This window comes from Contarinia nasturtii, unplaced genomic scaffold (genome assembly GCF_009176525.2).
Source record: "Contarinia nasturtii isolate CC-2019 unplaced genomic scaffold, AAFC_CNas_1.1 Cnas_scaffold_129, whole genome shotgun sequence".
Classification (NCBI taxonomy): Eukaryota; Metazoa; Arthropoda; class Insecta; order Diptera; family Cecidomyiidae; genus Contarinia; species Contarinia nasturtii.
The window spans coordinates 2,265,446-2,281,752 of NW_022197486.1; the positions used below are offsets into that span (position 1 = coordinate 2,265,446).

Genomic DNA, 16,307 nt, shown 5'->3' on the forward strand with positions numbered 1-16,307 from the left:
GTCAGAAAATAAGATTCACAAGTTTTCATGGTGATTGGGTCACTGCAATTTTTATGATTTTCTAGTAAAATGTACCTCCTTTCCTTTCAAGTCGCTGTCTTATATGGAACCGCAAGTTGAAAATTCCTTCATATCTTGAGTCTGGGGACTATAAGACGGGACTATAAGACATGTTTTCTCAAGTGGCCATCAAGATATGCCTCGAAATTCAAAGAAATGTTCCACCCTAATGCGCATTCCTTTATTCACTTTTCTCGCTCGATACATATGAACACTATGGCGTGGGTATTTTTTTTGGGGTGGCTAAGCATTTAATTAATGAACAATTTTAAACGCTTAATTGATATACATTTTTTTTAGATTGTGACAACTATATTGAAAATTTCTATTGAGATTCAGATACTGTAAATCTACATTATGGATCAAAATGTTTACATAGTAACATAGGCAGCCATGGCACCAATATGAATCTCAATTTTGTTGACTCTTATTAATTTATTTCAAGACCAAAATTAAATGAAGCAAAATGCTTCATAAAAACACATTCAATCGTTGTTGTTTTTTTTTCACTTTCATCATCAAATTATCAAACGAAGCTAAATGTTCTGTGTTTTAATTTATTCATAAAATGTTTCGATTAAGTTTGTGTTGGTCAAAATAAATCTATCATTGATTTTACAAATACATGAATGCATTTTCACATAAAAGCGATCAACAGCAATGTTTCTGTGTCCATTCTATGTTCTATATACAATCTGAATATAGCATTCACTTGTCGATCCAGTTAATTACATGCTAATACTCATTTTTAAATTGCATGCATTTCCGGTGAAATGCACGCAGATCGCATCTATATACTATGGTATGTACAATAATGAGGGTATATGTGAGTGAATGAGATTTTCATACGAAACATGTGGAATGGGCGTACATAAATGTATTTTCGAATTTTCCCATTTTCGAATTGGTCGCATACATGAAACAAATTCATTATGTTCGGCTATGTTTGACATCGTTCAAATTGAACCGGATTAGATTCGATGTGAAATATAAATCGTTGTCATTCTAATTTGTATAAATCGTATACCCGACATTTTACATCGATTTCGTCATGCTACACTACGAAAATGCCACCACATACACACACCCGTAATTATTACAAACTTCTATTTTGTGTGTTTATGTAATTATTTATATTTCAGTTCTTTTTTTTGCATTTAATTTGTTATATGTGTATTTTATGTGTTCTTAAAAAATGAAAATAAATTAAAAGTTTTTTCCTTACATTTCTTTCTCATTTCATGTGCTGACACACCATTTCAACATTTGCAGCAAGATTGTCCCAATGGTCGTTTAACGCCAGCCAAATTCGTCGATATGTACAAAATGTTTTTCCCATCTGGTAATGCGGAAGAATTTTGCGACCATGTATTCAGGACATTTGATATGGACAAAAATGGCTATATTGATTTTAAGGTAGGTCAATTTCAATTTCCATTAAATTTTATACGTCTTAATTTGATCTCTTAATCTGTGTGGGTGTCTATTAGAAAAACAGCGTTGCTAGTTTCCGTCATTTTCATTGAACATTTATTCATAGTCGATAATAAAATTCATTTCATTTTTAAATTCAATTCGAGACGCTCTTCATTTCTGCTCTGTTCATCGAAATCGACACGCAAATGTCTGTCTGTCTTTCATCATTTTATTGTTAAATTGATGTAGAATACATTTGAATTCACGCGTTGTTTTATTGCCAAAATTAATTATTTGTATGCTGAATTCAAAGCTCGCGCATACATAAATACGAAGAAAAAAAAATATCAAGGATTATGTGCTAAACAACGGATTTAAGTTTCGGGGTAATGAATTTAAAATACAATATATTGTATATAATATAGATTCTATATATGGATTTGATATGTTATCTAGTATTTGCTGCGCTTCAAAACAGAATGATCAAAATGTGCCAAATATTCATGTTTTTATTCATGTGTCGCTGAGAATGAAAATGACTTATCGATGCTTACCTCTTGCTCTCACTTCTGGACATTTTTATGATTCGTTGTGTCATTTTCATTCTCACCAATATATATCTATTTCGACAAAAACAAAAGCACGCGCTCCTCATTTTTCGGCGTTTTTTGGTCGTTTTCCATTTGCTTTATTCATTTTTCGCTTTTTCGGGGGCAAAAATTCATACAGTATATTCTATGCAAAACCATTTACATTTCGCTAGAATGAATTTCATATAAACGTTATAGTCATATCAATTGCTTTCGCTGACAGCAGACAATTTTCACTTGGAAAATACACATGAAATATAATACGAAGGAGAAAAGTGAAGAAAAAAACGCACGCAACCGCAAACACAAGATTTAAATGCTAAAGCGATAGAGAAAATACGATTGCAATTGCGATGACTACAGACTACGATATGACGACCGAAAGTCGAATGGTTAGAAGAGATGGTGATGATGATGGTGGTGATGTTCGGCAACGGTGCTACTGAATGACGAAAAGCAAGACATAATGACAACAAAGCATAAAAGATCGCATGAATAATGCAATTTCATTTGAAAAATTCTATTTAAATTGTATATTTATTGCGCGCGTACACACACTGTACTGTGTTGAAGTAGCAACGCTGCAAATATATATGTATATTTTTTGTTGTTGTTGAAGCCATATCACATAGGTGATATTACTAAACAATGCACACGTTCACAAGCTCTTGTTACCGTTTCCAGAGAGATTGAATGATGCCTTTTTATATGTAGGGGAGAGGTCCGTAGGTTGAAACGGGTTTTGATTTTTAGCCAAAAAAAATTACTTAAAGAAAATATTACGGAGAGTCATATATTGTTGAAAAGGTAATGTTCTTGGCTACATTTTTGCCGAAGAAATTAATTGAATTACTTTAAGAACAAAAAAGTTATGACCAATTTTCCGACCACATGATTTTTTTCCAAAAAAAAATTTGGTCCGTAGGTTGAAACACTCATTGCAATTGAGAAAAAGGTGTAATTAATGGAATAAAAACACTAGCTATCAAGTGTTTATTGTTCATTTATTTATCAGAAAGGCCTCAAACATGAAAAAGAGAATAAAAAAATCAAAATTTCATTGATTTTCGTCAGACAGATCGGCATCCGAGTCGCAATTTTGGTACGTGAAATTAGCTTCGGCTCATGTTAACGCACTTTAAATGAAATGGATGCTGGCACTTGTTGCATTCGATTGAGTTGTTTCTGGCAGGTTTTCCATGCAGATCATACAGAAATCCACATCTTCATCCGATGACAATGACGATTCATGCTTTGAGGCGGCTGCTCGTGTAGGCTGTGTTCGCTTTTTGGCTGGCTCTTTTTGAGATGAAAGTTTTCGCTTCTGTGTGCTTTCTTTCTTTTTCTTTTTCGCATCTTCACGCTTTTACCGATTTTTCTTGAGTTTTGCGATATTTTCTATTGATGTGAGAACTGTGCTCTTCATACGCTTACGACCGCGATTGGATTTTTTCTGTGGCATAGCTGGCTGAACGGGTCCAATTTGATTTATTTAAATTAAGTTTGCATTTCCTTTTAAAACACGTAGCGTTATATAGTGTTTCAACCTACGGACCTTCGAGTGTTTCAACCTACGTACATTGTCACCATTTTTACCTGACATGAAAATTCTTGTGGATGCAAAGATATGTTCAAAATTCCTTCGGCATATTAAAATGGACCAAAAACTGTGGTGCAAATGTCATATTCATATTTTTCTAGCACTAAAGAAAATTGACATTTTTCACTTGAGGAAAATTCTCGAAATAAGTTTGCTCAACAAATTTTTTGGTATGATCTAACTTAAACATAGGGAATGGGAGTTAGTACACACACGGAAATAATGTATAGATTATTGGTAGAAATGATTTTTTTTCTTAAATCTATACAAAAGTTTGGATATCTCAACAAAAATTTATTTTTTATTAAAAAAATATTTTCTCAATGTCAATAAATATTGCGATTCATATTTATCAACGAGCGCCAAAATACATCATTTAATACACCCTTTTCTCTTCACAAGAAAGAACAACAACAATTACATGGCTACACTCGAACGGCGACTATAGAGGATGCGACCACTACTTATGCAAACAACGTGACTTGTTACATTGGAACGGCAACTATATAGATGTCAACTACTACACACGCATCACTTCAACTGGCGAGTCAGTGGAAGCGTGTAAGACACAAACGACAACGTTGTTTGCATAAGTAGTGGTTGCATTCTCTATAGTCGCCGTTCGAGTGTAGCCATGTAATTATTGTTGTTCTTTCGTGTGAAGAGAAAAGGGTGTATTAAATGATGTATTTTGGCGCTCGTTGATAAATATGTATCGCAATATTTATTGACATTGAGAAAATATTTTTTTATTAAAAAATAAATTTTTGTTGAGATATCTAAACTTTTGTATAGATTTAAGAAAAAAATCATTTCTACCAATAATTTTTACAATATTTCCGTGTGTGTAAGTCTGTCTACCATGAAAAGTTAGCTGCTAAAAATACAGCGACTTGAAAGTATAAACCACAGTGCTACCAGTTGCCATATTTAAAAATATGTGACTGTTTCAACCTACGGACCGTTTCAACCTACGGACCTCTCCCCTACTAATAAGCGACTGAAGAATTTTTAAGAGAAAGAGAGAGTCATGCTCTCATATTTGCAACAAATTGTCAGTTTCAATTTGGTATTGGAGAGTTGGAATTTCGGTATTTCTAACTCTCGCTTTCAAACACTTTCAATCCTGTTTCATTCTCATACAACGAAAAACGCAAATGGAGATGATAAACCGACAATAAAAAAAAGAATCAACAAAGTATATGATGATGATGATGATGATGATGTTGAAGGAGAAGAACGAAATAACTGCAAACTAAAACAAAAACCAAAGCATAAACGGAATCGGCATTTGTGTATGTTTTATTTATAAGTGTTATACTTTTAATAGCGGTATTTCATACTATAAGCTCAGCACAAATGGTCCATAGCACTTATAATCCTGAAGGTGCTGATGTGTTTATGCTGTAAACTTGCAACGTTCACATTACATTGAATTGAATGTGAAATGGTTACAATGTTTATGTATGTGTATCGAGCGCGCAATACAAGTGAAACAGTTTGAATTAGAAAACATAACGGTCCGTTCGCCAATCGTTCCACCCAAAAAAAAAATAGAGCAAGACAATTTTTTTGTGCAGAGTTTGCAACTCAACGGATTTTCAAGTACGTCGCTCTCTGACTTTCTATACATAGATGATGAGAGTTTCGGACGAAATGGGCTAGAGAGGTAGATAGTTTCAGAAAACAGCAGCAGCATTACGTACGCGCATTCAACGCTAACAATTTTTCTCTCAACCACAATATTCGTGAACATTATAGGCCACATAGCACATTTGCAAACGGGAGATTTTTGGTTTTGCGATGCAGCAGAAAATTGACTTAATATGTATGCACCGGAAGCATCAAATATATTTTCACACATTCCTTGTTTATAATGCAATCGTGCATGTTTTTGACGCTGAAGGCACATTGAGCACACAGAGAAAAACTATCCACAGATGGGTCTAATAAGACTTCTACTAACTAATGCTATTGATTTTGAAATGAGTGTGATTTTATAAATTTAAGTGTAATTATTGGAATGTTAACAGTCGAAAAAATTCGAATCATCTGTCGTGTGTTTTCTGACCCTTTCATATCATAGGTGATGACGAGGGTTCCTAGGGGTCGAATGACCCACCTTAAAATATTTTAAAGAACCCTCAACAATTTTGGAAATGAGGACTTTTTTTTGCTCTTCACTTTTTTTGGCCGAGAAAATTCTTCCGATTTGCTAGGGATTTTCGCCTAAAAAGGGATATCCAAAAAAAAAAACGATTTTATCCTCATTTCGTACAAATTGTTGACATCGTCAGGGACCCCCCATGGATTTTTCCAGGAACCCCCTACAGAATTTTGCCATCAAACCCCCCCCCCCCTAAATTTTTTTACGTCATCATCTATGCTTTCGCATCATACATTTTCATGATTAGGGGGAAGGGCAGGGTCAGGATGAAAAAAATAATGATGCCAATCGATAGAGCATCAAAAGTTACCCCAATAATGACCATTTTCTGAAGATGCATTTCCAGTCCAAAAAACCTAACTGAAACTAGGCAATTTTTACCACCCACATGAAAATGTATGCTTTCGCATTTTCCCCCACACTTTCCATAAGAAAATGCCCAACTGTACAGAGCTATCTATATCTGCAGTATATTGCTGCATTGGTAATTCAAGCATCCGAATGATATTATGATATGGCGAAAGAGTAAAAAATGTTGAAGAAAAGCTTGACTACATTGCACATATGTTTTGGCATGTGTTGTTTGATGCATGTTTTTATCTCTCGTTTCCAATAGGATAATCAGATGCGCTTTATATACCAATGAAATTTCAATGATCCTGTCATAATTTTCTTCACATTGAGCATTTTATGTTCGTTCGTTATTATTTTTTTGTTTCTGTTTTTCACGGTTTTCGACACAGTACTCATATTACAATATTCGTATACTTTCAATGTTCACTGCTTTCCTGTCGCTGCAGTAACTTGTTCCGTTTACTTGTTTTGTGAATTACAATTCCTTGCCTATTGACTTTTCACCAGCTCAACTGATTTGCTGTGCAGTTTAAATTTTACTACAGTTTCACTGAATCGCCGCCACATATAAAATGAATTGCTCCACTTTTATCGACTGTCGGAAATTCATCATTTATGCACGAAATCGACATGTGAACAAAAGCCGAAGAAGAAAAAAAACGAACATGTAAATTATCGACTTCGATGTTTTTCTCGGCACAAAATTGAAATAAAAACGAACTACCTCGGCAAATCTCCAGACGATTAAGTGAATCGACGGCAGCGTACAATGTACATATATTGATGTTGATGTGTTCGATTTTATTTCATCAAGTGAGAAACTAAGAGAATTTAAATTGCGAGACACATTATTGTGAAGTGGTTTATGTACATTATTGGATCGATTCGCATTCGTTTGCATTTGTAATTTTTGGTTCGCGTTCATGCTTTCACCCGCATCGATTCTCTCTCACCCATTTTGCATTAATTTCAACTATGCAAATTTCATTTCAGTTCAATAATTACGTGAATAAAACACCGTTCGTTTGGCTTCGAGCTCCGATAAAAAAAACACGCACACACACATCGTACACCCCGAAATCATAATTATCCGAAGTTATTCCGAAAAATCCGAATATGATGTTTTGACCGAAAAGTCAATTTGTTCGGAAATATTGAAATTTATTTTCATTTTTATTTCAGTTTAAATTAATTTATATTTCTCTCAAATATGCCATTTTTCCCAAAGAATTTTATGAATTGGATCCCAAAAAAGGTCTGGATTCCGCAGAATAGATGCCACTACATAAATCTTTTTCGGTGAAATACTTTCCGATTTTATGGAAGCTCGCTTGAAACGATCGTTGCTTCCAAATGCTGTTCACACACAAGGTGGAATACACTCATACGATACAAAAAATATGCACATGCGTTAGTAATATACTTTATGTGACATTGTTGAATTTTGCGCATTCATTGTAATTTCAACCGTTTTTTTTAATTCTCTTCTGCGATTTCAATTGATTCGTAGCCAAAATTCTCCCATCATTTTTGAATTAATCAACTGATTTCCATTTTAAATAAAAACCATCACCAAATTGTTTCACAATGAGATTTTTGTGTGTGTGTTTAAAACAACAAAACATATTTTGTTTAACGACTTATATTGAATATAACATTCGATACATGGCATGTATAATGAAGGGAAATATAATTAAAGAAATATAATTCAAATGTATAATTATAAATGTGTGTGGAGGGGGGATTTCACGGTGCATATATTGTTAATTTTGCTTAAAAAGTGGAAAAAATGTTTGATGATGGATAATTTAAAGCATATATATTCATGCGAATAGAAGTAAACATACACAGCCTTCGCTTCCCGACACAATGTCCCAATTAGAATCTAACATGCCGACCTTATTCATGTTGGCACAAAGTAAACGTGTTGCGTGAATGTATTTGCATACATTGTGTGTTAAATAAAGGAACAAGTCATTTTTTAACATCCCTACTGACAAATGACATGTCATGCATGTTTTTTTCCGAATATTTTTTTTTTAGAAATTCTCTTGGAAAATTTTAACTGCTGATCAAAGTTTTATATGATCTAAGCTCGTTCTGCTGCTCGGCTGTTGTTTTTTTTACCAATGAATGTAATTCAAAAAATATGTATTTATTTTTTACAGCAGGGTTCGCTTAGTATGAATCCTTTTTTCATTCCATATCAAAATCATTCATAGTTCTTTGGTTTGCGTTGTGTTATTCTACGACAGGTCGTTAAAGCTCACTGGATATCAGTAGGATTATTTTTAAACAGTATACACACGCACACACATACTCATTAATATGTGTTCGATAAAATGAATTGAATCAGACCATTAAATATTATGATACAGCGACAAAACAACGGATAAACGGAAAAGACTTCTGCTGTGAAAAGCCGTTTGAATGTGAAAATAAACATTCAAACCTACGAATGACGAGAAAATAAATCGAAACACACCGACATAAAAGTGTTTATTTAAAAAAAGAAAATCAAGCACACGACTTCAAGAAATATAAATATCGACAAAAATAAGGGGTGAAAAAAAATCGCGCGTTCGGGATACGTAAAACAACCCCATGTGTACCTTGAAAATGACCTATGCATTGAAAATGTGAAATGAGTATAATTAATGAAAATTAGGAATCAAACGGTATAAAAAGCGTGTAGAACCACTTACCACAAAAGCCCGAAATTTATTCGCACACATACAATAAAACGAAATTCACACATTGTGAGTTCACATAATGTTTCTTGATTTTTTTTTTTTTTGGAGTAGAGCGGGTCGCAAGTGAGTCGAGTTTTTTTTATTGCATTGAAACGAATTGGTTCCTATTATAGATATTTATCGCATGGGCAAAATTTTATTTGACTTGAACATGAATATCATACACCCCATAGAAATGGTGTGCTTCATGACCAAAACTTTTATTCCATACCGTCAATGTCGTTGATCGTGCGTTGAAATCACATTATTGTGTCCGTGGCCGACTGATAGACAAAAAAACACTACACACAAAATAAAATAAAACTTTTGTTTCATGCAGTTAAATGGCACAATAACATTCATTGCAAATGTGCTGGACTTTATTTTTGTTATCAATAAAATAGCGATTAAGTTGAGCGCGCACACGGAGACACACCGAAGCAATCATCGATGAAACAACAAGAACAAAATAACGAGCGAACAAAAAAAAACAGCACATATAACACAAAACATTCACACAGCTGTTATTGTTGTGCTGCTTTTGCTGTTCGTCGTCATCATCCATTCCATTATTTTGTTCATTCTATCTTCAGACGTCAGAGAAATCCGTGTAAATGACTTGCCCCAAACTGCCTGCCTCGAAACACTTGCTGTTGCTTCTCACGCGCACTTTTACATTGATACACATAATGCGGTTTTTGGGACGAACAAACAAAGTGACGAAGAGAAAAAGAAGCATGATGTTAAAGTAAACTTCTCTTCTTGTGAGTTTCAAAGTTACTATTCATTTTGAAACTCACAGAGTTATACATTGACTTAATATTTAAGTTTAGTACGCTTTTTACGGCTCACTGAAATGGATAAAATAAATGCCATTTGAATGAAGGAATATCAGAAAGAGGGAGTGAGAGAGGGAGAGACAATAAAAAAAAAATGATGAAGAAAAATGTGGCGGTGACGATGATGGTGGTAAGCGATCCGAGCACCGGCTGTGTGTTTATGGACTGTGACATATTGGTTTCGTTTGTAAATAGAATCATGTCAAATTCTTAGACAGCCAACCAGCTCGTACAGGAAGTTTCCAATGTTTACGGTTTCATTCGCTCAAGTTGCAAGCCACAGCAAGAGCCCAAATTTGAACCACACACGAACACATTCAGTCACGTCGGTTTCGATTTTAAGTCGGAAAACTTAATTACATATTCATTGCAACGGCAATTTTAGAAATAAAAACACACACACACACACAAAGACAGACAAAAAGAGAGCTTGATGCTTTTTCGATTGACAATGTTATCGCAATAGCTGCATATATTGTATTCTCATCCTAAAATTCCATCTCTATTAAACGATTCAAACATTACTGAAGCGAAGTAAATGCAATTATCAACGAATAATTAAAACAAATGCGATTTTCATTCGTCACATACCATTAAAATGCTGTCTGTTGCACACATATCTCCCATATACGATATGAACGTGGCCAATTAATACGTACGAAAGCAATCTCATTTTGATACGTAATTGCAATGAGTTCTTAATTTATTGAACAAATTTATACATTCGATTCGTGAACTATTTAATAAATCACTGCGTGCCGGAAATATTTATTATTGACTAGTGCCATTCGACTCATTAAAGATATCCATTCATTTGTGTTTTGATTTTGAACACCGACACTCATTTGGCAAATGGCAAAATATCACTTTAACACGTACCCACCGAAAATGTGCACGTCAATATCGGCAATTATATAAAAAGCACATCGAACATTCATTATACAGATAACAGGGTGCGACAACGGAGAATCAAAGAGACTGCAAATATAGAAAAAAAAAACAAACCAAGAAACCAACGAAAGAGTGAAAAGAAAATGGCAAACTTTTCGAATTCATTGATGTGCATGTGTGTTGGCAGCAAAATTGAAGCTAAGGGTGTGCGTTTCAGCTTATTGAACACACAAAGTTCGGAACTTAACACGTGCAAAAAGATGTGCACCTTTCTCACGTTTACGCTTCGGTGAAAAAAGTATTGTAAAAGCATGACGAACCCATCAGGTCGCAACGTTCAACGTTATATATGTACATGCGAAAGGCCATGGTTAGAAACACTTTCCAATTCACATGTGGAGATAAATTTCTCGAATGGTTTCCGTTCTTGTGTTCTCTCTCTGTATTTTTACCGGAACGAAGGATTGCATGACGATATTCGATATATACTCCACAATGCAGTATCATAATATTCGTGCTCGCAGTATATGCGTCACACACATAACAAACTTTATTTTCAGCATTATCGCATTTTACTGCGCTCTCTCTCTCTCTCTTTTTCACAATTCGTTGCTTGCAAGCTCAACTATTATTATGTTGTACTAATTTTATGTAATTTATTTGATCACATCATTGCTTGATGTCACTCATCGTAAACTGTGTAATCATCAGTTCGACGTGTGTCTGACATTTTAAATGGATTTGCTGTCAGATTCTTTTTCACTCACTTTCGAATGGTGATTGTTTTGGTCCCCATAAAATTGATTTCATCGCCGCCTGTGTGTATCGTTTCGATATATATGGTTGTGTCTGTGTATGCCCATCGTACCATCGTTCTTGATTTAACAAAATATTTGCAGCATTTATTCAGTTCGAAAGTTTTGCGTGTTCATCAACAAATTCTTTTCCTCCCTTTTCTACTTTCAATCTATCACAGTCGATCTCTTTCGTACGTTGGCATACACTCAATATAAGCAAAAGCCGTTCGTCATCAACCACAATAGCTAAGGTCTGTTGCCTTAGTTCAATTACAACATAAAGATGCGAAATATAATACTGTTGATAGTCTAACTTTGGTAATTAAGCTACGAGTTTTCGCAACATTGTTGAGATGCTATCGCTTGACGTTTCTTCCGTCATTTTGCTTATTGCTTGCCCTGGCCACCAGGGTGAAATGTAACGTTGTTGTCTTGTTATTGTGGTCAGTATAAAATAATTCAATGTGAAAACATTCTAAATCAATGATTTTATATTTGGTGGTGAATTGCATTAATTTTGATAGGGAGTCAGACAGAGAATGCGTCTCAAGTAAATAACCATTTAGATTGTTGCACAGCGGCTGTGTGATGATTCATCGATTTGTTGAAATGTATAACAATATACCGATGTAGACTATAAAATGTTGTGTGATGCATGAATGGAAAAGTTAGCGCCATCATTTTCATCGGATGATGATGGAAAATCTATTTCACACGAACCAAAAAAAATAATAATGGCACAGTAATGGCAAAAACCACTGCCCAGACGCACGAATCAGTCGCAAAAATGCTTTTTTTTTCTTTTCATTTTTATTTATCGTTCATGCAACAAAAATAATAATAATAAGAAGAAGAAGAAGAAGAAGAATAAGAAAAAGTACAAAAAAATAAGCGATTTTCTTTTAATTAATCTCATAAGTATCGAAAAATCGTAATTTTCTCATTGTTGCCTGATGTGGTGAATGTGTGTATTTGTTATTGCCTGTTCTATTGCTCTCTCACTTTGGTGGTATACAATCTACAACTTTGTACGACTTACTTTACGCGTTGAAACAAAAATGGAAAATAATGTATGCTTCACACACACAAAATGCTTACGATCCATTTGGAAATTGCGATAGAAACGTGTTTGCTATAAATTTTCTGTTAGCAGAGCCAGCAAAACAGCACGGCGCGGTAGCACTCTCGGTTGCGCAAAAAGCACATTTGCTGCTTTTAATGGGCGAGAACACCCACCAAGTAGTTCGTAAAAAAGAAGTAATTCAATGGTATACATCCCAAAATCGTAATAAGAAAATTTATATTTATTATATGGAAACGACACTTAGTAATCATTGTGTTATTAATTTTATTTTATTTTTACTTCGTTTATTTGCACATTGATAAATGTCTACGAGTCTATTGTTTGTGGCCAAAGAAAGACATAGAAAATGAATCAAATGAGAATTTGGAATGATAAATTGATAAATTTTGATCATAAACCATTGCCAAATTGTGGCGAATGGAAGAGCGAACAGGCGTAAGGTTGCATAGTTTTTTTCTTTGTTCACATTTGGGCTTTTATAGCGAACGATTAGTCTTACAAACAAATAAAATACATATCATTTATCGCAGATAATGAAGCGACCGGAATGAACATGTCCAATTTATATGCTTTCAAGCATTAGTGTCGTTTGGTTACACGATTTTGCTACTGTATCATGTACACTGTATTTATGACCCAACATTTTGTTGTCATTGTATTTATACGATTCTTTGCCGTCAGACGAAATATACTGTGCAAATGAAAATGTGCAATAGTTCAAAATGATGTATGAGTCGCGGTTCGTCGCATGTTATTTTCTTTTTCTTTCTCTCTCTCTTTGCACTTTCGAATTCTAATGCTTCACAAATATTTTTTTATACAAACAATGAATTCACGTGAACGTTTTATTGCAACATAGTCTCGTCAAATTAGCCCAAGGTTACACCATGGAGTTTCAAGTATTTTCCAGCAAATTAACATTAAAATGTTCAAAAACCATGTCACCTTGTCGATTTTCACTCTTTCTTTTTATCTTTCTCTTGCTTACACACATTGTGTATCACATAATTGAGACATTGACTTTGATTTGCAACTTTTAACCATGTGTATGCTTGTTATTCTCTTTTTTTTGCCGTGGCTTTTACATGCAAATTCCAACAAAATAACATATGGAAAACGCTCAACAATAGAACGGGAAATGGCACCGTCGCGCAAACACAACGCTCACACGTACATACGTATGTGGAAAATGTTTGAAAGGCACATGAAAACGAAATAAAAAATTTAGATTACGAAAATATGACATATGCTGAATGTGTTTGTGTCCGAATCTTATACATATTAGAAACGTAAAAGGCGTAGGAATCAATAATTCAAAGGTAAATTTGAATTGGTATGTGCCAGGTTATTTTTTTCTATTCTCGCTACACTCGATGTTGCTGTTGCTACTTCTGTCTGTCGTTTTGGGATTTGTTACTGCAGTATGTGTTGTCTTTCGCATTTTGATGCTTACCGAAATGGGTCTCTTTCGCTCCATTCTCTTTTCTCATCGCTCATTTCTGTGAATACATCGGATGGATCTCTGCACGCCATCAATTTTGGTGCGTTTCATGGTATTACATAATTTACACCTTTTTTTGTCCCAAGTTTCATCTCGTGCGTTCTGAAAATGTTTTTGTTTTGCGTATTGAACCTATTCAGAGCAAAAACCATAGAAAATCAGACAAAAGTCAATGCACACGAATTTACTCCAGCATAAATCGAAGCTAAACTAAATATTTGTGTGCACATGTGTCGAGTGAATGAAATGAGAAAATGAAAACAAAAAAAACTGTGCGAGAGACAAAGAGAGCGAGAAAAGTAAAAGAAGAGCAATGGAAAAGATGAGATACGAAAAGTTTAGTTAATGTTTTGCGCAAATGGGAATTTTCTAATTTATGTTTATGGCAAAAGTCCCATCAAAACGAAGAAATTCAAATTTTTCGAATCACAAAATATCTGCATCAACCGAAAATGAAAATCCACCATAGAAACAATGTTGAAAATATTCAACGCCAACAAAAACAAATAAACAGCAATATGCCATAATATTCGTATTTTATTGGACGGCACATGGTTTAGTGATTTTATAGTGTGTTGTGCGTTGTGCTAATTCGAGTTGATTCGGTGTTTGAAATTGCTATATAGCCGCAAAGCACTCGTAATGACACCAAACGAAATACCATCTATAATAACTAAAATTTAATACACACGCAAAACCAACGTTTTGCCTACAATCGAAAACAAATCTGGCACATTGATTATGATATGTGTTGGACTGGGGGGGTTTGAAATCAACAAAAAGAAGCTTATTGAAAAAAAAATCTGGATTCTAAATGAGACATTTCAACGAAACTCCACCGAGTAGATAAACCATTAGCACGCAACGTATTATCATTGGCTAGTGATTTTTCACCGTTGTTACTGCTGTTGTTTCACCTTTTTATTTGCAATCCATTTAAATTGTGTGTGCGTGCGCGCGCGTTCTCTTTAGATTAATGCTAATGTTTGGTTTTAATTGTTCCACTTAGCCGATATTTAGGCACTTATAATAATAGCTAGGTAGTGTGAAAATTCTGCTGGTTTTTCGATAGTCTATTAAATTCGGAAAATTGCATAGAATCATATTAAAAGCATACAATGATGTGTCGTTGCGGTTTATTTTCAATCAATTTAAATTTCTCGGTGTGAATGCGAGCGCATTTGTATGTATTGCAAGCCAATTTGTGGCATTTGGCAATTTAGTAACTTTTCTCCACCAACCATTACCATCACCAACACCATACCACCACTCATCTCCCACATCCAAATGTCATGAATTGTTTTGCGTCTCTACGTGATGGCATTCTCGGTGGAAATCGATGAGAGTCAATTGTTTTGATTAATGATAATGACTCAAATATACAATTCAAAATGATTGGATAAATAAGCAGATTTTCGACATTTGAAAATAATTAACCAGCCATTTCGCATTGAAACTGTTGTTTATTTATGTTTCTCCATCAGACACACACACATAGATTACTATAACAATCGCCCACATCAAAATTACCCAAACTACAAATATATTCAACAAATATTTACCTATTTTTTGTGTTTTTCTCTCAATTAACAGGAATTTCTACTGGCGATCGATGTTACCTCAAGTGGTACACCCGAAGAAAAACTGAAATGGGCATTTAGAATGTACGACGTTGATGGCAATGGTGTTATAGACATACAAGAAATGACGAAAATAGTCCAGGTAAGCAAAACGACCCTAATACCCATTTTATGGTACTCTACGGTTTTTACGATGATTTTCGTATTGAATATATTTATAATATGTATGGTCGTATGGTTGAACATGTGTTTACGTTCAAAGATTTGGGCTTCGAATTCGTAATGGACAGTTCAGTTTGTTGATCGTCAAAAAAAAATCTCTAATGCTATAAAAAATTGAAGCGACTACGAATCACACCACTGCCACATTCCCCAAATACGTGTCGGACACTTTTCACTCACATGTAATGCGATACATATACAAAGATGGGATGGAAAATAGATAGACAGACGTTTAACCAAGGCATCTGTGCTTTTTTTGCGTGCATAAAGTTTTATTGGGGAAATATTGTAGCATCCGAATATGATGAGTTTTTTTTTTGTCGAAATTGACTAAAGTTAAATTTGTGTTGTTAAAAGTCATAACTGGAAATTTTATGTAAATTGACTTGAGGTCCAGTTTTAGCCAGATCCGTATATGCGCATATCATATGTGACTCTCAATGGTCATCGTCAAAATGTCATTGCGCCGTTGTT

The 16,307-nt window shown here is 34.4% G+C and overlaps 2 protein-coding genes across 5 annotated transcripts in view; both read left to right on the forward strand.

The window, feature by feature from the left end:
* Nucleotides 1-16,307, forward strand: part of LOC116350443 (neurocalcin homolog) — a 109,125-nt gene that overhangs the window by 60,253 nt on the left and 32,565 nt on the right. The gene's annotated exons all lie outside the window — the stretch shown is intronic.
* LOC116350421 (neuronal calcium sensor 2) overlaps nucleotides 1-16,307 on the forward strand; it is an 84,131-nt gene that overhangs the window by 60,231 nt on the left and 7,593 nt on the right. For all 3 annotated transcript variants that reach the window (XM_031782225.1, XM_031782218.1, XM_031782233.1), the window contains 2 exons: nucleotides 1,333-1,476; nucleotides 15,625-15,753. In XM_031782225.1, the coding sequence (XP_031638085.1) occupies nucleotides 1,333-1,476; nucleotides 15,625-15,753 (273 nt within the window). The remainder of the gene's footprint in view (nucleotides 1-1,332; nucleotides 1,477-15,624; nucleotides 15,754-16,307) is intronic.